Below are 27,854 nucleotides of genomic sequence, written 5' to 3' on the forward strand. Positions count from 1 at the left end.
AAAGAAATTAATAGGCCTACCATGAATTATCAGCCATTTCAAAATATTCATGAATCTAAAGCTATCTACATGACTCAACTTTATAACCAAGTGTGACAATTTGTCAGGAGTTTCATATGTAGAGGATATTATAAAAAGTCAAGAGACAACAAACACAAGGGATGAAACTGCAAAGGAAGATATTGTGAAGGACACACGATTATTACAGGAATAATAAATTATTAGTCAGAGTAATAAAGATTTATAGAATTCTATTCAAATACACATACAGAATATCACAACCTTAATATATAAAAGACCTACATGACTTATTTCAAATAATGTTCATTTGTTTCATATAATATTTGGGTTATAGGCACATTTCCATTGTATGTTTTCAAAATAAGATTTTCAATATCACAACAATCAAAACAATGTTATTGAACATTGTAATAGCATTTCTTAAAAATATTTTAAACCACAAATCTTTTATCTTACAATATTAGACCTGTCTACGATTTATGAATTAAGAACTTTTAACATTTAAGTAAAAATGCTAAAATAAATGTAAGAGAATAAAGAGAAACTAATATTTAAAACTTGTGAAATAATTTAGATTAAAATTACACAAACATAAGATCAGTGATTTAGATAACTATCACAAATATAAGTTTGCATTTACTTTTGTTTGAAAATGTGTTATTTACAAAACATATAAAAATGTATAAAAAGTTAATATATAAAATACTTAAATGCTTACAACATTTTATGGAGCTATAACACAACAAAATTTTCTTCACAAGCAGTCTAATACAGACAATGACCAACCGCTTCATCAATCCGCTTTGTACTTGGCAGTTGATACAAAAATTATTGCTATAGGAACCATATATCTAGGAATTCTTTATTCCTCAGACATAAGCTAAACTGTTAACTGGGATGGAAGCTAATTCATCTATTACCAGAATGTAATAACCAATTCATTCACAACCCTTTATACCTTCTATTGATTCACTTAACTTTTTGGAGACAGTAGTCAGCTTACCAAACTACTGGGACACACGTCACATTGATCGTGTGTCCGTCTACTGATACTATACACAATACGTATCCAAACGTAATTTGCCTTCGTTCTCAGTCAGGTACAGCAAGTCAGCCATTGTCTGTTCGCAGATCGCTTCCTCTGCTTTCTCGTACATCTATAACAGAGGAGAAGATTTAGATTAAATATTGCCTGGATTATAGTAAAATTCCATAGTAACGAGATTGTTACATCCTAATTTTTAATCATACTTATCATTCACAAGTGTTACTGCCATAGTTTTTAAGTCGACCCCCACCAGCTTCTTCTTACATAAAAAGTAGAGTTTAGGGAACTGCAATAAATTTTTGATTACAATAATTTTTGTACAATTTCCAAACAAAATTTTAGTCACAGCCCTTTAAAGACAAGTTTAAGATGACAGGAAACGTTAAAAAACTTATTGGATCATTCCATGGAAAGGTGTAGGCATTTGAAGCAGAATTCAGTGCATCGCCATCTGTCGCTTAACAGACTTCTTTCAGGTTGGGCGCAAAACTTGAAATCTATAGCTCATTTCATTCTTGTCCAGAGGACAGACAAACACAAAGAAAACAAATTTTTAATTCACCCCAGCAGACAAATGAGTGCCAGCCTACTGTCCAGTTAAATCTCATGGATGGAGATTCACTATAACAGAACTCATTCTTGTCTATGTAGAATTAAAGTTACAAATTTGTATAGTATGTTTACATGAAAGAGGATTGAAGAGAAAGAATGTAGGTTATATAAGTATATAATCAATCAATTATAATAAAACAATCATAACACAATTATAATAACACAATTTTGAAATTGAGCTCCTAATGTAAGCCAACCATCATCATGGACAGAATTTTTAGTCTGCAAAAACATAAGCTCCTCAATGAAGAGATCAGTTTGTCGCTATCTAGAGGATTTTTTCATCAAGTTAGAAATTATTTTTCAATGTTAAAAAAATATTTGGTCCAACTGCTGCAATCGAATGTTTCCAGTCATCCACTAATTCTTAGTTGCTTTTAGTGAAATTGAGATGTTTACTTGATTACTTGTTTGAAGTATTTGATATAGTTTCGAAGAAGAAGAAACAATTATTCATTATGCAGGCTGTGCAGGTTTATTAGTGTTGCTGTTTTTGCTGCAGATATCAAAGTACAAGGAAAACTTTATGTAAATGTTGAGTACGCTCCAGTTCACCTTCCTCTTAGGGCAGCATCTTAGATCTGACGCTGTCACAGACTGGATTCCTGGAATTTGGAGTCATGTTCGTCAGCAGAGATCCAAATAGTCATTGTTATGCTCATTGTTTCATAAGGTAAAAAATTGGAGCATGCTCAACATTTACACTGAATCAACCCTTCCCATCAGTGCTACGTTATGTGTAGAAAACTATTACTTCGTCATGCTTAGAGATTGTGTCTGGAACGGTCATAGTGCACTCAATTGTGTACTTGATAGGACAATGAGAATACCTCTTCACCTAGATTACGCTATATTTTGTAGTTTAGGTATCTCTGATGTTAAAATGATGCAAAACGTTCGTATTGAGCTTCTTTGTCTGTGACGTTTTTAATTCTGCACACGAACATGACTCCAGATTTCAGGATTCAAGTCTGTAACAGCGTCAGATTTCAGATGCTGCACTAAGAGAAAGGTGGACAGGAACATACTTAAATTCACATTGAATCAACCTTTCCCACACCATAGGTATGTTATGTGTTGAAAACTTTATATTCTGACTTGTCTGTGTTTTATTTCACCTTTTCAACTATTCACCAGATTTATAGTACAGATTTTCAATAAGAGTAGTATATCAATCAAAAGCTTTTAAATTCTCAGCTATTACACAAAATTAAAATTATTACTAACAAATGTTTCACTTGAGAATGATTCACAAAGTTTCTGTAAGTAAATTTATAAATTCTCAATTTCATAATTTAAAATTTTTGTTTATTGACAGTAAAACTTATTACTTATTGAAAAATATATCTCTTATATTTATACTATAATAAATATGAGGTAAAATGTAGAAATTATTTTCTTATCAGCCAATGAAAAAGGGCTTGTGTTTTTCTAAATTGGATGCTTTTTGTTAACATTTCTGTTAATATATTTTGTATAAAATGTTTTACACTGCCTTACTTGGAGATATATTTACTAATTATTGGCAATCTTGTACTCACCCCTCGGTAGTTGTAGTCGGTGACAGGTGGACACTTGAAGGTGGGTCCAAAGTTGACACTGACCGTTGCACTCTTATGGATGGACAGGGCTGGAAAGTAGGAGCCAGCGTAGATGTCTACAAATGCCACCCCCTGGCACTCGCCATTCTTGAAGAACACGAGCTTGCTGCCAGATAGCTGCCTGAGGGACTTGAGTGACTCGGTCACCCGATCCTTCTCCTCGTAGTAGAGGTGGCTCTTGAACTTCACTAGGGGCTAAAACACATCATTTCTGTCAGTAGAAATGTTAGGGCAGAGAATACGAGGTAACAGAAACAAGAATGGGAAGAGACAAGTTTCAGAAATATCACTGATTATAAAAAGAAAAAATTATCCAAAACTGATGTGATAAACAAAGGTTCGTTAAATTACTTCTTTAGTCATTACTTTGTAAAGTAAGAAGTAAAAAGTAATCACAAAATAAAAGTTAGTACATACTAAACAAAATCTTCATCTTTGCATTTACATTTAGTATAATATTAAGCTGCAGTTTTGTCAGTAAGTCTTATAATGGTTTGCAATAAACAGTTTTCATAATCTTCTAAATAAATACAGCTAGTGCTATCTGTACATAGCTGTATTATTGAATGATCCTATTAAACACCCAAAATTGAATGCATTCAGTCAAACAAAAAGTGTTACAATTTCCTTATGTTTGTACGATATTATAAACTAAATTATTCCTGAATTCTGATCAAATTCGCTTTTAAAGGTTACTCCTATAAATGTTTGTAAAATGGTTACAATAAAACTTAATGGGTGTCATTTTAAAATGCGTACTTAGTAAGCTCAAACTGAATTTTTGTACTAATATGCCTTACTAATAGAAAGTATTGATTGACAACAATTTGGTGGAAATCAGTTGAATGGCTTTTTAATTTTGTTTTGTAATAAAAAAAAGAAAAAAAACCTGACAGAAAAATACAATTTCTAATAGTTACTATATATCTTACACCGAACTGATTTGAAACATTTTTTTAGCTCCTTTGATTATTTTTTCCATTTTTATCAAAAATATATGATGATAATTGTAGCAGGTGATTTTAATGTAAACATAATTAAGAAATCCGTTCAATCTGAAAAGTTTTTAAATCTATTGCAGTCTCACAATCTGTACTGTTTAAATGTTGAAAAAAAAAACAAGAAAAAAAGCTTGCTTTGACAATATTATAAATGATAAAATAAAGAAAACTGCAGTTGTTGAGTAGTGGAGTCACATTTGTCTGATCGCTCTGGCGTTTTAGCTAGTTTTATAAGTTAAATTGGCAAATAAACTTTTCAAAAAATACAAAATTCAATTACCGTAAAACCGTCTTGACCCGGACAGGGGTGGTTGACCCGGACGACCCTGCCGCGATCGTTAAAAATAATTCTTGTGAAATCACTAGTCAACATAACCTTTTACAACAGATCACATTTGAATTGTTATGAAACGTACAAAAGAACTGTATAATCACTGTAACTGTCATTGGTTTACTTATTATTCTCTACCAGTATGACCAACATAATGTTATGACAGCAAAAAAAAAATTTTGTCTGGCTAAGACATATAACATCGAAAGTAAGATATTTAATCGAAACTGAACGATGTTATTCGATTCCCTACTTTATCGCAGCCAACATATCGATGGTTTTATGATTTAATTCATTACAGAAAAAAAAAATATTCGACTTAAACGAATTCCATTCTTGACTCGGACACACCAACTGCCGATATTCTTAGCGCCAATTTCGCTGTCACGACTTTACCCGCCAATTCTCCACTTCAGTACATCATTGTGTTAACCTAACATTTTCGTTTGCACAGTGTATTCTTCCCGTACTGGTGTTTATCCTATTTATGTTTAGTTTTCAGTGATTATTGTTATCCTTTATAAGTTAACTTAATTCAGTTTTAAAGTGAATTAGTGAATATGAGTGCCGCTAAAGAAAGACTAGAACTAATTAACAAAGCCGTACAGGAAATAAAAGACAAAAAACTTTCAGTGAGAGCTGCTGCTAAAAAGTACAATCTCCCTAAATCCACATTAAGTGACCACTCATCCGGGAAATATACAGGATCTCACGGTAAAAAACCAGTGTTCAATGATACCGAGGAGGATGTAATATGTGCTCACATTGAAAAGGTTGCGGAATGGGGATTTCCTTTCTCTAGGTTAGATTTAAGATTAGTTGTTAGGTTATATTTAGAAAAAGAAGGACGTATTATCCCATTGTTCAAAAACAACATTCCAGGCGAAGAGTGGGTAAATGGGTTTTTGAGCAGACATCCACAACTAAGACTCCGGATGAGCCGGAATATCACATTCAGGAGGGCAAAAGTGAACCATGATGACATTTCAACATTTTTTGACAACTTAAAATCCACTACTGATGGAATACCTGCCTCTCATATCCTGAACTATGATGAGACCAACCTTAGTGATGATCCGGGCTCGGAGAAATGTATTTTTAAAAGGGGCACAAAATACCCCGAAAGAATCATGAATTCGTCCAAAAGTGCCGTATCAATCATGTTTGCTGGCACTGCTTCTGGTGAGCTGCTGCCTCCATACGTTTGCTATAAGGCGGAAAGGCTTTATGACACTTGGGTCATGGGAGGCCCACCTGGAGCAAGATACAACCGATCGAAGACTGGGTGGATTGACGAGGCCACATTTAGCGATTGGTTTAAAACCATAGTTTTGCCATGGGCAAAGAATAAGGAGGGGACAAAGGTCATGTTAGGTGACAACTTGTCAACCCACTTTTCAAGTGAAGTGTTGAGATTGTGTGCAGAACACAACATAAAATTCGCCTGCTTGCCTCCAAATGCAACGCATTTGTTGCAGCCACTTGATGTAGCCTTTTTTAGGCCTTTAAAAGGTGCTTGGAGACAGACCTTACTTGAGTGGAAGTTAGAAGCTGACCGGAGGTTAACATCTGTTCCAAAGCATGTATTTCCTCTACTTTTAAGTAAGCTTTGTGAGACGATCTCCAACAACCAATCAAAGAACTTGCAATCTGGTTTCCGGACTTGTGGTATAATTCCACATGATCCTCAGCAAGTTCTGAAGAAGCTCCCCAAAGATCAAAAAAACCACACTGAAGAATCTCCAACAAAAAAGTGTAAAAGTTTAGTTGGTGAAGCTGTCCTTGAATTCCTTTCCAAGAAACGACACGGGACATTGTCTCAGAAAGTGCCTAGGAAGAAAAAAAATCAACGTTTCGCCAGGCCTGAGTATTTCCGTTCAGGACATTGATGAAGAAGGAAATATAGCAGGCCCTTCTACCAGCTGCCAAGACAAGTGTCCATCACGAAAGAGGTTAAGATACAACTCTAGTTCAAGTGAAGATGGAACTTTTTTAATTAAAAGATTCGTCCGATGAGTTTCACTTGTCAGAACCTGAAGGCCCGGTCGAAAATGACACAGAATTAGTTTTTAAAGACCCTTGTGTTGGTGACTGGCTTCTAATTAAATTCCCGGGGAAGAAAACTATCAAACATTATGTTGGTGTGGTTGAAGATGTTGCTCCTGGCCAAGGACTTCACATTAAGTTTGTCAGAAATGTGGGAAACTTCATTTTTAAGTGGCCTGAACCAGAGGACAAATCTATTGTCGACTACGACCAAGTCGAGAGAAACGTTGGACTGCCAACTTTCAATTATAAAAATGATAGATTAGTATCTATTAAGTTCAAATGTAGTTTTGATGCATATAATGTCCAGTAATTAAAATGTAAAACTCCTTTGTTGTTTACCTATATGTAGTAACGTGTTCATTTTAAACAATAAATTTTATACTCTTTGTATCAGACCTCAATTTTTTTTATTCTCCTTGTCATCAGACCAAATGTTTTCAGATCGTTTTCTAACCAATTAGTAATGTTGTAAACAAGCTGATATCTTCATTTATGTGTCCGGGATCGGACGTAGGAGGTTAGTTCACATTTTATAATGCATTTATACGTAGTGTCCGGGTCAACAACGTTTTGCCTGGTTGACCCGGACACTTTTCAATTATTTTTTTTTAAATTATTTTGCATTCTGGATAATGTAAATAACACATCAATACAATAATAAAGAACTAATTAATAATATCTTAAACGTTTCATAGTAATACATTAAAAATTAAACACGTAATGCTGTAAAAACAATAATAAGTGTCCGGGTCAAGACGGTTTTACGGTATAAAAGTCAGGACTCTAACACCAAATATTATTAATACCGGTTGTCTTAAAAGCCCAGCCCCCCTTTAATTAACTTTCATATGAATAGAGATGAAGTGATTGATTTACTTTGGGGATGTTTATATGACCAACTGAGGAGATTTTTATGTATGGAAATTTTTGACATACATAAATGGAGTATTTTGGGCGGTAAATCAAAATGTTGTAAATAAGAACCCCTAGCAAATGACACCTCATTTTAAAAGCATTATAAAAAGAAGAAGAATGGCGCAAACTAGAGGTTTCTAAAGTCCTCTATCAAATTAAGTGGCCGAATAAAGAATTAATTTTGTATAAAACCCCCACAGTTTAAGCTACATTTAAAGTTACTGTAAGGCAGATAAAACATTCATAAATAGAAATTCTTTTGGTGACTGTTGTTTGCATGGACGAATTTTAATGGAGCAACAAACATTTTCAAATGAATTAGTACGCCTTTTTTTAAACCGTCACCCATACTCAGAAGTTTAATAAAGAAATAAAAAACGTAAACGCATCTTTTGCTCTGGCATCCCTTAATGCCAGAACAATAAATAGCCATGGCATTTATAGTTTTATCGTTTGTGGACAAGTATATCATAAAATGAATCCCAAAATACGATTTAGCAGAAAAAATACTGAGCAAAGCTCACTTTCCTGATATTGGTTATATTTATTGAAACAATTGCTAACTGAACAAATTTATAATTTTTGGCGTTTAGTTGCAAATTTAAAAATAAAATTAATACCTTTAACTTTTATCTCCTTGTTGCACATCTTTACGCCTTTATTGAGGGGAAGAAACAAGGCTGCAGAAATAGGCTAGAGTGTGCAAAGACATTGAGCAGGAGTGTTCTCTAGTAAGAAACTCATACATACCCTGTCTTTATAAGTCTGTGGGATGTAAGTAACGTTGCGTTCCTCAGGCAAGATGATCATGAAGCCAAGGACATCCCCCTCCCCATAGCCTGGACTATAGTGCTTCCCTCTGCACTCATGGAATCTCGTACCCTTCCTGCAGCAACACAATATTCCATCAGGAGTAATTTCAGCAACTCCCTCTTTTCTCCAGTGGAACTCTGACCAGTGTTTCTATGGCTGGGTGATAGCAAAAATACTGGTTACAGTAAACAAATATATAAATAATCAGTGCTGGATTATTCAGAGTTAACAAAACCCGTTTTATTTCTTGGTTCTCCTTCAACTATTCCGGGGTAACTTTGATAAAGGCAGGGATCGAACTTCTGCTGTTCATTACGGATATGTTAACTGGCATTTCGATTGGTTCAAATATTCAAAATTACTCGTAAGTATTTAAGAACGTATTTTTCATAAATAAATGTTACGAAAAACTTGATTTCAGTTTGGTTTGGACAGGTTTACTAATTCCATTGGATGCTTCTCAATAAAAATTACATTATTATTTCTAAATAATTTTCAAAATGTATTAGAGCTTTCCAAATTTAGCTACGTACTTGTTTATTCTTTAGAAGATAATTTAGACTGTTTGGATCCATTATGTGTTTAGTTCATTTAGTACTAATGAACCAGAATGGACAGTTTTAATTCTAAACGTGGGATATGGAACACTCGCCTTAACTCAAACTCCTCCAACAAAAGAAATCGAGTTGAACACAACACTAAATAGTAAACCACTTTGGAAGGTGTGTGTTCACAACCTTAGTTTGCTAAAACATCCTCTATAAGACAGGGTCAGTTGATAATATGAGAAATTGACTAAGGAAAATCCCTGTTTATTGATTGGGAATTCCTTATACAAACTCAGAAAGTGGTGGATATAACATTTTTATTATTAGCTTTGATTTTCATTTCTATATTTACAGTATTTTATTTGCTTAGGTGAACATATATATATATATATATATATATATATATATATATATACGAGGGTCGTCCACAAAGTAACCTCCGTTTTGAAATAAAAAATAAACCAGTTGAGATACAAAAAGTTTATTGTATAAATATTAAAACTACAGCTTTTCTCTACTTTTTTACATATTCACCATACAAATTTAAGCACTTATCATATCTTTTAACAGTTTTTGAAATTCCGTCTTTAAAAAAATCTGCCGCCTGAGTACGTAGCCAACCTGTCACAGCGTTTTGAAGCTCTTCATCACTCGCAAACCTCTGAGATGCAAGCCACCGCTTCATGTACGGGAAAAGATGGAAATCACTGGGATCCACGACCGGGCGGTCAGGGGGGGTGGTCAGAAACATCCCATTTTAACTTTTCCAAAAGTTCTGTTGTTCTTTGAGCTGTATGAGGGCGGGCGTTGTCACGGACAAACACACCACCAGATGTCAGAAGACCACGACGCTTCTTTTGAATCGCTCGTCGTAGCCGTTTTAAGGACCACAGAAGGCTGCTGCTGTAATGGTCGTACCACGCTCCATAAATTCAACAAGCAAGTTGCGCTTAGCATCCCACTTTGTTCACCAAGCCATCACTGACGAGAGATGGCCTACCACTCCTGTTTTCATCGTGAAAGTTCATTCTTCCATTTTTTAAAAACGAACCCATTGACGGACTACACCTTCGCTCATAATGTTTTAGCCATTAACCGCACTCAATTCACGATGAATTTCAGCTGCTGTGTAACTTTTCGACCACAGAAATCTTATTACACCACGCACTTCACACTTGGCGGGATTTTCTATCACGGCGCTCATGTTTATATGTTGTAACAAAAGAACGCGCGATCGCACGATGCTCTCCCTTGCACGGCTAGAAGCGTACTGAACGGCTGCGCACACCGATGTGAGAATGTCGGCGCTACCCCCACTACTTATCGCTCCACACCAAAACGGCGGTTACTTTATGGACGACCCTCGTATATATCATTTTTTGCATACCAGCTAAGGTTGAAATTCCCCTGAAATTTGTTATTGAACTTTTTAAATCTAGTTAATAATTAAAACCTCTCTTGGTGTAGGACTTACCGAGATCTCCAAGAGTAGCCGAATTTGTCGTAGCCAAGGGGAGCCTGTAGATTGGCGTATTCCTGAGCCCAGCCCAGTCTTGTAGCTGCTCCCTCAGGCATCTCCTCTATACAGGCCTCCCAGTACCAAACCCCACGGCTCACACCTGAACACACCATGGTTATTCTGACAAAATAGTTTTAAAAAACTAATGTTTCTTGTGTAACCATTACTCTAACAATGTCTGTGTTGAGATTCTCAAACCTTAATTTTCTTTTGTCGGAGAGCTGGCTTGTCAAAGTTGCAGAAGATTCAATTTGCATTTCTAGTAGTTATAAAATATTTTGACTGAATGAGCCATTATTCCATTCCGGTAATGTTTTTAAGGGGACACCCTACTGAAAAATGACCAATTTTTACAAAAAAATTGAAATTAACTTTTATATTTATTTCAATTCTATGGCTTATAAGAAACCATAAAAACATAAGTTTCAGTAGGGAATCCCCTTAACACAGTTAAGAGTGCCAAATTGGTTTTGAGAGTATATGAGCGGAGTTCAACGCGAAGAGGCATGTGAGAGGTAATAATGTCACCACACAGCCTGTAGTGTGAGATAGAGCGGCCTGCTGTCATTGATTGATTCAGCTCTATCTAGTATTGGAGTGCAAAACTGCTGTTATGATAAGAGTTGGGTGAAACCAACAAAAAAAAAAAATAAATGAAATGAGGCTAGGTGTGTAATAATAAAAATATAATAAAGTCATTATAACAATTTTTGAAGCACAATACATTTTTAGTCAACTAAATCTAGGTAATTTAAATAAATAAGCTGTTTTATAATACCTTAATATATAAAATTCAAATATTTCAGAGAATAAAATCCACTGTGTAAATATGCGAGGAATAGTCTTAAAGGGTTTCACATCGTCGCTGGAGAGACAAACAAACAACTCCTTATAACGTGATATCAAATCTGATTGATGCACGGACTTGTAAACTAGTGAAGGGGTGAAAAAAAAGGAAGAACAGTTTAATTGTGAGTCAGCTCTATTGTGGGACACATGTCTGCCATTCCCACTCTATTACACAACATTATTTCTTAAAACACTCTTAAAAGTATTTATTTTTGAGAAATTGATTTAAAATAAAAATTTTACTGTGAGATTCGGCAAGTTCTTTTTGCATTCATCACATAGATGGGAGTTGAATTAAAAGGAGACAGTATAGTGGATACCAGGACCTTTGCCATAATTACTTTTCCACTCTATTGTCAGGAGTATAAAACAGACAAACTGTGGCTGAGTACTATATTTATGTTACACTCACAGTGAGTGGCTCGCACCATGCAGTAGCCTTTCTCTCCAGTAACTGCCAGCCGATCCTCTGAGATCTTGAGCTGAGGGGCTCTGTCGTGTAGAGCAAGCAATACGGAGTTGGGACTCAGTGTGCGATACAGCCATCCTGGGATGGGCTTACCAGCCCAGTCACTGCTCTCATCGAACTCCTGTTTATAGCAGTACTAACATCACTAGTACATAAAGGTAATCTCTATAGGTATCTAGAAATATGAGAGCCAGTTGCTCAAAATAAGCAGAACTGTAACGTATGGCACTAAGTTAATAAGCTTTAATTTTTGACTTTTAAATTTAAAAAAAAGTTTATGCAAATAAAAATGATAAAAACATCAAATTATACTTAGTCTTTTAAACCCACTACACACTTTCATAATTAAAAAAAAATAATCCCATTAGTTTAGTTTGATCTCTTGGACATAGGTACCATTATATAAATAATACTTAGAAATCCTTTTCTTGGTATTAGGAAATCTGAGAGCAAAAATTTTACAGAAGGTAATACAATATTTTTGTATGAAAACAATAATTCTCCATATTAGAAAATACCAGATTGGAGAGAAAATACAAATAATAAATATAACAAAATGACATATTACCTGCCTAAAAGGAGCGTGGGGATCAGGTTCTGCTAGAATATAACGATACTCGTCTTTGTTGTAGGGGTGCTCCATCGGGTAACCATGGGCAGGAAGTTTAGGGGCGGAGACATCTCCTCCGCGGCCTTTCTTCCCAGGTCCCGTTGTTCCCTCTCCGGGCACCTTCCGCTTGGCCCCACGCCCCTTTCCTGCTCCCAGACCACTAACTGCAAGCAAGACCAGTCACCACTTTTGTTGATTTTATTATTATTTGAACCTATAAAATGCTACCGACATACTAAGCTGACCACCAGATGAACTGGTTTCTCTTTCAAAAGGCAACTTAGATAGCAATGATTCAATTTTGTTATAGTTTGTTAAAATAAGTCAATTTCTATATTTCCTTATTTTATAATTATTTGTGTTCTATGAAAGTAATGAGACTATCAAAATCTAAGTTTCATTGTGAAGTTTGAAGTAGTACAAATTAGCATTAAATAAGAATTGGCTTTGGGTAAAATACCATTCTTTTCATTTAACTATTTATATTTATTTTCCAAGTAAAAACGTGTGAATTATAGTGATAATCTTTTAGTTTTATTATACGTTGTATTCTTTAATTTTAAAGAAATATTTATGTTAATTATTTATAAATAGACGACTTTGGACATTTAGTCTACTCATTGTTAGTAGTAAAGTAGAATATCAAATGTGTGATATATTAAAACTCTTATCTTTGTATTGTGTTGGTGTGAGAAAATAAATTCTTTCTTGTAATATAAAAAATGAAATAAGGTTTTTTGTATAAAAGTCATAAACATATGATCTACGCCAAGATAAAAATCCTTTCTAAACATTACACATAACTTCCAACAAGAAATTGGTATGTAACTAGAATTGATCACATACTTTAAACTAGAGAGTATGACCATCACCAAAAATGTAAACAATTCCAATGTAATTATTACCTTGTTGGACTCCCATATCTGTGACCTTGAGTGAGCCGCCCCGTATCATGGCGTCGTAATTAGGCTTGATCTGGGTCAGTTCTAGGTTGAGCAGACTGTACATGGGACCCTCCTCCGTGTCTTCACATGCAAACATCACGTTTGTCTCTTTCATCAGGCATCTTAGTACCTGCAAATCAGTTATGTCGTGGTAAAGAATAATTACAATATTTTTACAAACCTTCTCGCATATAGCAATAATGAACAATTAACCCTATTAGTGCCATGCCTTTTTATCAATTGCTAAGTGAAAACCAGATGCTTCACCATTCTACCAGCTAAAAGTAGGAAAAGAATGAAAAATGCTATACTGAAAAGTTTGGATTGTAACAAACGCTGAAAATTAAAGAGGAAAGATGCAAATGCTATAACTGCCAAACCGTCAATGTCAGCAACACAGGTACTTTTTCCTCCAGCATGGACTGTTGTTCACAGCGATATTCTGCACTAAAAGGGTTAACGTACATAAACCAAACGTACTTCACCACTGAATATATTACAAAAATTATAATGAATGTACAAGTAAAAATGGATGAACTGCTGACACAACACGTATTCCAAAACAACAGTTACTAATGCTGGCCTAATATGAACCATGTACTTATCAGTTACTTCATGCAACATGTTGACTGTTGCAGATGCCTTATGGCGCACAGTCCAATTGCAGAGTAGCCGGTCTCACTCACTAACAAAGCCACATTGAAAGTGTTAACTAATTACGCCAATGAATCATCAACTACAAGTATTTATTACATGTTAGGACCTTTCTTTCTAAAAGAATCTGGTTTTAGACATGAGTGTGGTGTGCCAGGCAGCTTAGTTGTGTGTTGTTTACATGTTCCAAGCTAGTATTGTTTCATTTTTACAGTTAGTTTTTATTACTTCTATTACATTAAGACAGACGCATTCTTTCCAAGAACAAGTTTACATTGTATCTGAATCCTAATACCGTCATAACAAAAACAAATTATGTAAGCTATATTTGTGCCTCGATTAAGGGTCAGTCAATCAGCTCAGCTGTATTCTATTTACTTGTTCAGACCTTGTGTTAGTTTTGTCTTTACGGTTAATTTTTTGTAATCATTCTTTTAATTAACAAGTTCACAACAATGGCTTATTTCCGGACTCTTTTTAGTTGCAATTGAATTTTTCAATAATAATGGCAAAAAAATGTAATCCCTTGTTTTACGTTAAACGTCTAAGTATAACAACGAAAGTATGTAGGGTTCCCAATTTTGCACGAAACAAATTATTTCGATATACTTTTAAAACTTTTATTCGTGTACCCCAAGAAAAAATTAACTGACTTAAACATTAAGTAATGCGCTCCCGACGGGGTATACAATAGTCTGAGGTATTTATTTAAGCGTGGGATCAAATTTAACAAACCACGAAGACAGACAAACAATAAAAACATAATAAGGAAATTCAAAGCATTGTGTAACCCATGGGGCGCACCAAGCACTTTATGAAAGCCCAGTATGTAGTTGATCGGGTACATGTTGTTGTGAAAGTATTAACCATTTCTAATTTATTATGTTACAAAATTAAAAAGTTTTATTAAGATGGAAATGTTTAATTTTCAACAGTAGTAATATTAGGTCAAAACAAAGACAATACTGATTTACATATTCATGGTAAATGAAAAACTAGTGCAAAAATCTGATTTCATAATACCTATTTTAGTAATAAAAACCTACATTTATTTTAATACACGTATTTCAAATATGCATTTAAATAAAGTTGTATTCACTGAGTACAGTTTCTTAGACATTCAATTTTGCATTAAATTACAAAAAACATAAAATCAAATCTTAAATTAACTTTATCCCATTCCTTATGCATTAAACATTTCCAGGAGGTTTATGACGATCAATTTCTCTTAAAACAAACTAAAGTACATAGCCCTTTTTTGTAGCCAGTCTTAAATCATTATCTGGCATACACAGATTTTCTAAACACTATCTTTTGACTGCCTCAATTAGTTTGTCTCCAGTAACCCTAATATACCAGCCTGATTATTGCTGGTTAGTTCTAAGTTGGAGGCTTATTATTATTATGTAGCTACTTTGTGAACTGCATATAAGTAGGATTACTTGTAACCTGGTTTCACCAAACAAATAAATGTCATTAACCTCAAGGCAAGATAGAGAATACATGGCTGTACCAGCAAATCTAACTCATCCAGTCTAATGTTACAAAATGGAATAAACCAGTTCACTGACAACTCAATCTTGTCAGGATTTTAAAATACAGCAGTTCACTGTCAAGTCTAACTTTCCATCGTCTCATGTCAGACAGTCGTATTCTGCTTTGCCAGCAACTACATCTTGTTAGTCTCAATTTGGGTTTGGAAATACTCCGGATTCGCCAGGACCGCTATTTGACTTGTCTTAAAAAATTATTAGGAACACACCCTTTAAACTAGGTGTTACCTCTTATCTGGTCAGCCTAATTTTAGGATTTGAAAACACATGATATTGGCCAGTATCCTTATGTCGCAGGTCTTGTAGCAGAATTAGGAATATGTTGATTAGCATTCCAGCTAGGATTTGGGAGTACCGCTTATACAGCAACCTTGTCATCAGTCTACATCTCGCTAATATCTCAAATTATACTCAAACTACTATTTTTAATAGAACATTTATGGTACAATGTTACACATTTACATGTTTATTACTTAAATACTGTTATGTCTATCAAATCATGTAAAAGTTTCAATCACATGTTTGGTCCTGTGCTCACAAGAATTTTACTAAGAGCTTGGAAATAAATATTTTATTACAACCCCAAATAAAGTCCTATTTTACAATATATAAATATATATACACTTTTTGAATTTGTCCACGAAGAATAATATAGAATATAGTAGATAGAAGAATATATATAATATATAAATACATATAAAATTTTATTCTTCATAGACAAATTCAAAAACTTCTTCTTAGTTATGCAATCTAGGAAAATTAAAAATGACTTTCCTTTTATTAGAAATGCCTTTTTGCTTTTCATATTCTTCACACCCTTATATCTATGTATAACATTGAAAGTGTTCATTTTTTTATAATGACCCACTTCAAAATACCACTGAATTTAGTTACAAGTTGAAGTAATTTTACTGGTCAAATTCTATTATAATTTAAAACAATCTAAAGCCCTTAAGTTGATCTTTATGATTAATGATCAATGGATGCATCATAGTCTATTTGCAAATATCAACATACATAGTTTTCCAGCGATTATTTTCAATAAATAGTGTTTGAATATTTGTGTTCTTAAGGACATAATCATTTCTATATCAATGCCAAAAATGTTGCAAAGTAATTTGTATAACATTATATATTTCTATTTAACATATGAAATTATTTATAATTAAGTTACCCACACACACCAAATTCTTTATTATTTAGAATTTATAATTTTCCACTAAAAACCTTTCCCTAAAAGTGCCTGCCAAATACACATAAATGTGCTAACTAAAATTACCCATAAGGCAATAAGTTATGATGCAATGCTGCTATGACACTACATGCATTTAGTCAGGTAGGCCACTTCACCACGACCTTGAACCTTTATGTAGTGAATAACTATTGTCATATCTTTAATAATAGACTTACAAGAAACCTCAGTAATGTATACTTTGTACTATTATATATACTACTTTTATGACACATAAATACATTTTAGTTTAAACAATTGTAACTCAAATTAAAGTGATTTGAACTTATAAATAAAAGTGAGCCAATTTTAGTACTCAAAATGTGTTGTTTATAAACTGATATCGGAATCATTATGTTAAGCTTAAGTGAACATTTGCTGAAATTACCTCTAGCTAAACTTGGAATGCTATAGGATTGAAGGAAAACATTGTGGCTGTGGCCTACTTCATTATCTACTTCCACTGAAAGATAACTGAGTCATTAGATCACTGCTGTTTTCCATGTAAAACTGAAAGGTTGGAATAAAATTAAATTTTGTGCAAGTGAAATCAATAAGTTTAAGAAATGTCATCATCATATTCCTTAAAACTAAAAAAATATTTCAAATACGTTTAAACAATTAGACAGCTGTAAAACTTTAATTAATTAAAACAACTAAAATCTAGAATATTTATATCACTAAATACTTTGTGTTATATGACACATTTGATTTATTATACAAATCTAAACCCAAAGCATCAAAGCTTCTAAGGCAATACAATTTTAATTAGCTTGAATTTATCAGGTTTAAAAACTAATAACTTGAGGGCCAAATTAACCAATCACAATTTATAATAATTATTTAAATATGAATAATATTGTATCCTAAAATAACTAAATGTTTTATTAAATTTAAATTAGGAATGTTACTTTTACAATTAAAATAGTTCTTAAATTTTTCTCTCTACTAAAAATACTAATAGGTCTTATATTCTAGAACTTAAGTCTATGTTCTAGAACTATCTCATTGAACTAATCTCATGCTTATAATGAGATTGAAGATCTTCTAATAAATAATCAGACAACACAGAAATAGCTCATGTTTTACTCACTCAGCTGAGTTGATTACTGACTGTAGATTTAACTGACAAGTTCTGTTATTTATGTTCATGGCCTCCATAGTGGGGTTTACTTCAGAGGGAAATTTGAATTTGTTAATTCTGTTGGGCCAATACCTATCCTCTTCCTCATTTATAACCTCAGAAATGCATTGTGTATAAAAACACAGACAAATCACAAAAATTACGTTTTACATACTTTAAGATTGAATTACTATTTTCAAATGTTTTAACTTTATTTTAAAATGAGATTCATACCAGAGAATGGCTTACCTATGATAACCGACTTGGTTCTAATGTCTCCGTGTAAAATAGAAATTATACACAGCAATTAATTGAATGACAACACAGGAAATAACTTGGAGATTTTTCTTCAAGGTCAACTGGGCACTGCCAGATTGATGAACATGGGAAGTATAACACTTCAAATAATGATATTGAATACAAACAAAGAATTCACTTATCTTTACTACCTTAATTGGATTTTCAATTGAGTATAAATACTTTATGCAGTAAAAACTAGTTTACCACCTTATATCGTGGAATATTTTCTCCATACTTTTTTAAAATTATTTATCCAGTTGTTTTGTAGTATTTGCAAATCATTAACTAAGAAATTAATCACTATTAAGATTTCATTTAGGAGCTTGTAGAATTACAGTTTCCTTTATTATGATGTGTGGGTTATACAATCTAAATGTAGACATTTTTGGAATAGAAGAGTGTCATTTCCCTGTATTTTGTTTCAAAATAGGATTATGTTTAGTTTAATAGAGGGAGGAGATGTATAAGGAGAAAAGCGCTGAAACCTTCTTATCTTGTTGATGACTCAGTTTTCTTTAATGTAACTTGTAACACTATGTATCCCCTAGAAGGGTTCATGTCTGGTCGGTTTATATATCTTCCAGTTGAATGTGCACTGGGTACGGCAAAACCGATGTGTCACTTAAATTTGGCAAACCCTATAGATAACCAGGAGCGTTCCATCACTAACCACAAATGTTATATGTAATGTAATGTAATGTTTGTTAAAGGTTGTGAAATGTAGTGTTGTATGTCTTTATAACATACAAGAATGGCAAATATCCTAAATCCTATTATCCTTTCACACCTTCCATTGTCAACAACAAAAACGTAACCACAAATGTTGATGGGGGTGCAAGGGAAGTCGGTAGGTCTAGTCTACTGCAGAGGATGACCATTAATTTTGAGTTGATGGGGGCTCACTAAGTGTTACAGGAAGTTGCTAATTCAGAAATAAGGACATTCTATCCCTGCCCGCTTTGATTGAAGATGCTGGGATAGAGCTGGGCTCTTCCTTCTTCCAAGGAGACATGGCTGAGATATAATGCCCACAATCTTTCTTTATGGATCACAACAGGAGGTGATCCCTACCCCTAACCTTACCCATCCTGAATATCCTGTCACTCTGAAAGCAGCACAAAGGTCCGTTTAGGACTAGGTTTAATGAGAGATTTCTCAGCTTCTTGTCCTAAGACACAAAACCCCTATGTTATCTGGTATTCCAATCGTTCTGAATGTTTACAACCTCATTAGAAGATAGTGTCTGCATTCGGTCCATTTCTGATTTGGTAGAGGCACAGAAGATCATCCTCAGAGTTTCAACATGTTTTAAATTGACCTAGTTTATGTTGGGCTGACCCATGATTATATCCAAATATTTATTGCAATTTTACCCTTTTTTACACTTAAATTTCACTTTTCATGCCTTAACTACAATGGTAAAAGAGCATACTAACAATATATTCAACTTTTATTCCTCAATTTCAACTGAAATGATTATCTTAGGAACATATCAAAAAAGGTATGGAAAATAATATTATTAGCAGTTACACAATTTCTTTGGCTTCATACACAATTTCGAACGCTTTATACGTTTATGAGCATTTCTGGCTCGAGTGAATTATATTTCTGACGCCAATGTTCTTTGCCTTTTTGCCATTATGAAGAAAATATGTCAAAAAGTGTATATTTATTGCAATTTTAATTTATTGAGATTTTATTACTTTTTTGCCATAGTTAATTTTGCCTTCTTTCCCCAATTAATTGAATAGATATACATACATACACAGGCCTGGGAAGCCTACTTAGGTCAAAAGACAACTAATGTGGGTTTATAAGTCTTTAAATTTATAGCAAATTTTAAATTGTAACTTTGTCTTTGATATCTGCACTACAGTACTGACCAAGCACTGTATACTTATCATTTGCTCAGGTCTTGGCTATGCTGGCTTGTCAGAGTCACTTTGGCTGTCATTCCTGTCTGATGGGACCAACCCGGGATTGTAACCCGTGATCTCTTAATTAGAGAGCCGTGACTATAACTATACTGATACATAATAAGTTGTATAGGTATTTCAGAGCAGTAACAAAAAAGTTGAATGCAAAAGTTCAAAATTTGCTAAAAATCTATACATTTTTAAGTAAAAGCACTAAAACTATATATATACAGACCTTCTTAGTGAGGAAAGTTTTATTTGTAGAGTCTAGTCTCCTAAAGTTTAGTACCATCCCAGCCAGTATAGGAGACTAAACTCTACTATTAACCCTCTCCCGGTCGAATTACCGCGACGCGCTTCTGGCGCTACTGGGCTGAATTAAATCGCCCGCTCTGCCGCGAGGACACACTTATTCGCGTTTTTACTACGTTAAGAACTTTATTTTAATAAAACTATTATTTATTGTACATCGTTATAAAGATGATTAAATCCTCTATAATAACGTTGTATTTATTTAAAAAAATATCAACCTTATGAGGTAACTTAAAATCAAACAAAAAGTCAAACTTACATGAAAAATCTTGTTTTAATTGTTGTATAAATTATCGAATATAAAGGGTTGTAATTATAAAAATTAAGATAACACTAAGACTTTGTCTAGTGTTATCTTTGTCTAGACCAGACAGGCGGGACCCGAGTGGCGGTACCAGAGGCGCGAGGCAATGGCTGGACACGGGTCGCGGTGCCGGCGGCGCAAGGCAGCGCCGGATCACGTGGCGAGTCATCAGTGTCCTTATCTTCTTGGTTAGAATGGTTAATTTCCTCATCACTAAATACATTGCTATTCATGGAACTTTCATCGTCACTGAAACCATCGCCTTCATCATCCACTTCATTGTCAAAAACGCGATCAATTTCGCTATCACGCAAACACCTTGAACCTGCCATCTATGAAGTACAGAACCAAGTGAAAAGACTGCGAAAACAACTAACGAAATGATTTCAGTAAATAAGTGGTTATAAAAAGTCCCAAATAGTACATCAAATTACGTAAGATAGCAGCACAAGTCAGAAAGAATTGTACTACTAAACAACTAGATCACTGTCAATAAAGTAATGAATGAACCGTTTCAAATTATTAATTCTAGATAGCGTCCCTAGTCATAAAACTATGAATAAACAAGGCAACAATGATACTGCCAATAGATATTTCCAGTATTAGTTCCCCAAACAATCGTAAGACAGCAGCACAAAGCAGAGGGCGTTGATAAAGCAGTTGGAGGCGATTGGAGGCGTTTGGACTTTAGCGCCAGGCGCCCTGCCGAGGCGTTTCGAGGCGTTTGCCCGGGAGAGGGTTAACCTAATATATCTATATTAACTATACAACTATATAACTACATTTGGTAAGTATAAAAGTGTACTTCTTTTTTATAATTTGGCATTTATATCAACTTTTCACACAAACATGATAAGATAGTGCAAAGTTATAAAAAAAATCGAAAGTGTTTTTCAAGAATATTCAAACATCAACATTTTTTTAAAGCAAGAAATTAATAAAAAAATAATCTATTATTATTGCTTAAAATAATCTGAAAATAATGAGACATTGTAAGTCATATACAGGTTGAATTTCCACTGTTGTAATGTAATTGTACAAAAAGACTGAAAATACATTTTTAGTGAATTTTGTGCAAAAGCCAAAAAATTGCTAAAAAAGTAAACATTATTTAAGTAAAGCCACTAAAACTACATATATTTTGGGTAAGTATAAAACTGTGCTTCTTTTGTATATTTTAGAATTTTATAAATCTTTCACACACATATGATGGGAAAGTACAGTTATAAAAAAATATTTAAAAATATTTAAAAAGTTCAATCAAACAATGAAATCTTTTTTGGAAAATAAGAAAATAATAGTGAAGATAATTCATTATTATTATTTAGAATATTCTGAAAACAAGGATATGTAATAAGTTGTATATTTGAAGAATTTTTAGGGGTATAAAACAGTTTAATGTAAAGCTCTCAAATGGCTGAAAAATAGGGTGCCAGTTAAGGAGCTGACATTGCCAGTTCGAGGGTTAAAAGGCTAACTTTAAAATACATGTAAGCAAATGGAAAATCTATAAAATCGTTGTCAGTAGTCAATTATTGCATGTAGATTCATACTGACCTGTATTTTTCACTTAAGTTTTTAATAAATTAGTGTTTCTTTAATTAAATCTTAGAGAAAATACAAATGGAATTTTATGTTTGATACAATTCCTGACTTACGTATGTCACAACGCTTGGGTATGATTTGTTTACTTCATATTTTTATTAATCTGGACTGTAGTTGTATTAGGTTAATAGTAGAGTTTAGTCTCCTATACTGGCTGGGATGGTACTAAACTTTAGGAGACTAAACTCTACAAATAAAACTTTCCTCGCTAAGGTCTGATTAACCCGTTGAGGAAGCAATTAACCTAGCCTATCTAGGACTAAATGTTTGAATTGATTTTCGAAAAAATGCATGCTTGCACTGAAATATTAATAGAATAAGTTTGGATACAGATAAATTAGTCAATGTTCCAGGACATTTTAGTCTATTTGGTTGCTCTACAATTAATAGTATTTGTTGCTTTCTCCAAATAATTTGTTATTTAATTTTTTAATGTTTTTACAACTTTTTTAGTAACAAAAACAACAAATCAAAAGCAACTGTCAGTATTTGATTACTTTTTGTTTAAATCTGTTTCAATAATTTTTTAAATTCAAAACCACAATGTTTCTTAAATGGAAAACCAATTTTTATGGATTGCTTAGTTATAAAGCATAATAACACAGCTAGCAAAATTCTCTTGCATTTTTCAATTTTTTTATGATTTTATGACAAGCTCCCGAAGTAGTTGTCTGGGATATGAGATAAAACTGTTTGTTCCATGAGGTAGCGGAAAAACTAAAAACTCATTCAACAACTATAAACAGTTAAACAATAAACATTGAGAACACAATATATAGTATGTAAGCAGAACATTGAAGTAACGAAAATTGAGCATATGGCAAAATGTAAACAATAACAAGTTATTTGTTGTGGTTCCAGTGTGCAAACATGACAAATCGAAATGGAATAATTGCTTATAAGGATACTCGAGGGCACAAAATTGTGATCTAGTGGAAAAAAAACGTGATTGTTAGCGTCTAGAAAAAGCACTACGAGTAACGCTCGGGCAAGTTCCCCAATGGGTTAAAAGGTAAAAACTAATTATGTTTCGAAAATCGTTATTGACTTTCATTTAATTTTAAAATGCTTCTCATCTTTACTGGTGAATTAATGCCAAATCATAAAGCAGATGAACATTTGACATACTAAGAATTAAAATTTTAGAGTTTTAGGAATTTAGCTATAAAATTAAATAATAGTGTTGACTTACGGTGGAATGCCATGACTGAGTAACTCTCCTTGAAGTTGTTGTCATCCCCTCCCAGTGAGCATCAATAAAAGGAATGATGTCTCTTTCTTTACTAAACTTGGTACGAGGCTTACCCTCCTTTATACTGGCTTGAGTAAGGTTACCAATCGCAGTCACACACATCTGCGGAAACACTGAAACATGATCATAGATATTTCTTTACTTGGAAACCAAAGATTATTTTACACAGTATTGCCTCAAATTGACAATTTTTTAAACAAGAATTGTCAACATTTAATTACAATACAATGCATAAAATTGGACCATAGCTTACTAATTACACTTTCTACAGGTAATATTAATCTAAACTCGCACTCTTTGGAAAATTAAGTTAGACAATAAACCAACACCCATTTAATCCATGGTGGTAGAAACTGTGACAACTAGTGTGGTGTCTCACTTCTTCCACTATAATTGTTGTATACATTAAATGGTTGTGTCTTATGACCTTCTATATTGTCTTATATGAGATTATAGTACATGTATATGTATAATATAGTATATAACAATCTATAAGGTTATAATATAAAACATATAAACCTAAAAGTGATGTGTAAATGCTTTGTAGTGCTGCAGTATTTTAGGTCTATTGGCAATATATTATTATATAACTATTTAAACTGTAAGAATTCTCTAATGTAACATGTATTACAAATTTTGAAATTTTATTTGCAAACATACCATATTTTCAAAAGTTTTTTAAAGCTAAGAATACACTTTTACAAGTCAAGTAAACAGTAGGTACATACTGGCCAAATACCTGGTGTGGTGAACTTACATGACAACCTATTGTCCTACAACAATTTTGTATGACAACTTTACCGGCGCTACTACTACAGTTTTAACATAGATCCACAGTGATTTTCTTTGTCAAGTGAAAACCAGTCTTTCAAGCACCGTTGGATTTTGACTAGTGTCAGAAAGGAATGTAGACTATTTTCCTAATCTACAAGCTTCGGAATAGTTCTTTTGTGGTCTTAAATGGAAGTTAAAAGACAGAAATTAATTAATATCATTAGTGAGATGGTTATGTTAGTTTCCTTCTAAAATGCCAAGATTAAAACTATTATAATTTAATGGATTTTATGAACTAAATTACTTATATACTTTTGTTATACTTATCAATGAAAGAAAAAATCCTTACTTGCTTGGTTTTTCTTAAAACTTTCCAATCCTGTAGGTGAACAGTTCTTGCAGAAAAATATATAGTTCATCATAAATGGAACAAGTTTGCCAAGCTGATAACCTATGCATGATTCATGAAACCATCGATTACAGCTAGCACACAGCAGTTCAATAATGTTTAGGTTTCTTTCCTTCCCACTGAAACAAATATAAATATAATTAAAGTGGCAGCAATCTTCAATTTTATAATTTATTGGCCATTACGAAATGTACACTTAAAACTTATATTTGTGTAATTTCAAACTTAAGACACATAAAAACAAAGTCATTTCACATTCAACAAATATTTACCAGTAACAATTTCCTTCGCGCTCAACTTTCAATACCGGTGTAGGTGGCTTCATTAGTAAAGCTTCTGACGCAGGTTTCTCTGGTTCACCCAAGCCTTCAAATTTTGAATCTTCCCCAAGCTTCTGTGTCACCTCTTCCATAACTCAATCTGTTCAAACAAATTTGTAATTAAGAAAAATAACATTTGTGTGCAAAATAACTTATAAATCTTTTCAAAATTCTGTAGTAGAATTAATTTACTGAATGTGGTACTTTGGGATTATACCGACCACACCAGTATGAAGAACACAAAAATAGAAATTTATAGAAACAAACATGATAGAACGAAAAAACAACTCTTCAATTACAAAATTACAAACTTACAAGCATTTCCAGGTATTGTGATCGGTATTGTTGTCGCTGTTATCTTATCTTTCTCGAGAATCCTGATTACGGCAGGCCGCGCGGCATCACGTGATTTGCACGGTACATCATTGCCTTTCCATTACAATTCAATTTATATTTCTGATTAGCCCCTCTAGAATTTGATATTTTACTGATAGGTACTATCTCGAGGGATGTTTTTCTTTCGTCGACATCAGCGCGGGGCAGCACCGAAGGTGCTGTCGAAGCCCGCGCTGATGGCCGGAGGCACTCGCATTTTGGGTGGCGGAATGTGATCAAGAATAAAAACAAGTTTTGAGTGTTTTTTTAATAAAAAGTTTAGTTTGGTAAATGTTTGTTTTTGTTGAATTTTTGTGTTTGGAGAAATGTAGAGGTAAAACACGGAAGTACAACAAAGCGATGCACCAGCTGAACGGGCGGCGAGACTCTGCAATCACGTTATCTACTAGACGCTCGACTTTGACCTCTGTCTGAGGATGGGGAGGTGTTTACGATAAGACAATTCCTGTTTTATATTGACGAAATATTGTTCTACGCTAATCTAGTAATCAGTAGAAACGAAATGTGAAATAACGATTCATGTCTGGGTGTGGTCGGTATAATCCCAAAGTACCCTGAATGTGTTATAGCTGGCGTATGGTAGCTCGGACAGCATGACAATCAATCTCTTTGTGAGCCATATTTATTGAGTGTCCTATCAGCTCATCATTATTTTCTTATGAGGCTAAATATTAGGTATCTTTGAGGTATTGAGAATTTTATCCGAAATAATTATCTGAGTTGTTCTCAGATAAATAATTATCTGAGTGTAATATATTTAATTGAGAAAAACCTGTGAAAATGTAGTAAAATAAAACTAACAATTTATATATTTATTAATAAATAAAGTACAAAACTGACTTGATAGAAACTCATGTGTCGTTAGATAAAACATTTTAGTGTGTATTGTTATTGTATTTGAATATTATATGAATGTCTATGCAGTGCTACTTGCTATAGTACATCTATATATATAAAATATATATATATATATATATATATATATATATATATATATATATATATATATAAAAATGAATGTTTGTCCTTTATAGAATCGCAAAATATTAGACAGATCATTATGAAAATTTGTATGTAGACCTAGCCTATACGTATTTTTTCCACGGAAAAGGTTTATAAGCTATGCCCATTGATGTAACTCACCACCAAGCGGCACTGCAAAATATAAAAGGTTTCAAAGCGCCAGCACATTACAAACTGCAATTACGAGACAGTTACGTATATTACACAGCCAAACTCTGAAGGCGCTAAGTTATTATGTATATTTGTCTTTGAGATACATTTCAGATTGAACTTAAAGTTTGAGTGTTAGACCACTTTATAATAAAGTACATGTATGTGCACAATGGCTATAAACATAAACAGATTTTCTTAATCGTGGCAACAAGGCAAACTCTACATCGACGTAGTAAATATAATTCAATTAAACCAGAAGTTCACATACACGGGCAAAGCTTACGAAATGTGTGCAAAGCCACGGGAAACAGCTAGTTTTACATAAAATGCATTAATCAGAACTAATATCATAGATATTAGTCAATAAATAGTTGTGTACTGCATGAAAATGTTGAGAGCCTAAATTAAGGCTCTTGGTGCCTAACGTCCGAACTTGTCCAAGGTTATTTATAGGCTCTTAGCAGTTCACTACCAACCTAGCTTGAGCCTAAATGAAGGCTCTTGGCGTTTTATAACTTAAAAGGTTGAGCCTATATGGCGCTAAAAGGCAAAAATTAAGTTTTTAAAGTTGTAATGTACAAGATTCTTCTTGTTACAGTAATTTATTATAACTCTTAATGTATACGATTTGTTCATATCAAAGTTGGATAATATATCGAACAATTAAACAAAAACATGAATAACGAGTGTATGCCACTTATTAAAGTCTCCACAAAATTAAAAAGCTTATACTTCTTTAACCTAAGTGAAGTGTAGAACTAATGCTGGAATAATATTGTAACTGACTGAAAATATAATTCTTGAAAATATTACTGCCTTAATACATAAAGGCGACATCCTAACTAATGAAACGATATAATTCGAGTAAATGCATTCTACATTCTTTCTGCATGTATATTGATGTCAACGAAACCAATCTATATCATCCCGCTACTCGGTAAGTCATTAACCCAAATCAAGGTTAACTCTTCTTAGCTATTTATATTACCTTTCACCCCTTAAGAGTAATAACTAATGGTGCATTGTCCAATGTAGATTTTGGTACTCAGTAACTAAACAAATCCACTAAAAATTATAGTGATAACAATTCCCCAAATTCAAGTGTAGGAAAAATATAAACAACTGACGTCATGCTCAGCGCTCAAGGAGGGATAATAATCCAGTCTATCAAAACACGAGCTCCTCATGCAGTAGAAGAA

The 27,854-nt window shown here is 33.4% G+C and overlaps 1 protein-coding gene across 2 annotated transcripts; it reads right to left on the reverse strand.

Annotated features, from left to right (window-relative positions):
* Positions 1–225: 225 nt before the first annotated feature.
* Positions 226–27,830, reverse strand: LOC124359411 (set1/Ash2 histone methyltransferase complex subunit ASH2). 2 transcript variants are annotated; one of them, XM_046812133.1, is made up of 11 exons: positions 27,644–27,830; positions 25,036–25,183; positions 24,704–24,882; positions 23,521–23,693; positions 13,292–13,460; positions 12,345–12,550; positions 11,720–11,897; positions 10,414–10,558; positions 8,329–8,464; positions 3,223–3,477; positions 226–1,178 (listed from the first exon to the last, which is right to left on the reverse strand). In XM_046812133.1, exons 2-11 carry the CDS (start codon positions 25,173–25,175, stop codon positions 1,074–1,076), a joined length of 1,686 nt encoding a protein of 561 aa, XP_046668089.1. In that variant the 5' UTR covers positions 25,176–25,183; positions 27,644–27,830; the 3' UTR covers positions 226–1,073. The 2 variants fall into 2 exon arrangements, with proteins under 2 accessions (XP_046668089.1, XP_046668091.1); XM_046812135.1 differs by lacking the exons at positions 23,521–23,693; positions 24,704–24,882; positions 25,036–25,183; positions 27,644–27,830 and adding an exon at positions 17,157–17,283.
* Positions 27,831–27,854: the final 24 nt, after the last annotated feature.

Source organism: Homalodisca vitripennis, chromosome 4, assembly GCF_021130785.1.
Source record: "Homalodisca vitripennis isolate AUS2020 chromosome 4, UT_GWSS_2.1, whole genome shotgun sequence".
Taxonomy (NCBI): Eukaryota; Metazoa; Arthropoda; class Insecta; order Hemiptera; family Cicadellidae; genus Homalodisca; species Homalodisca vitripennis.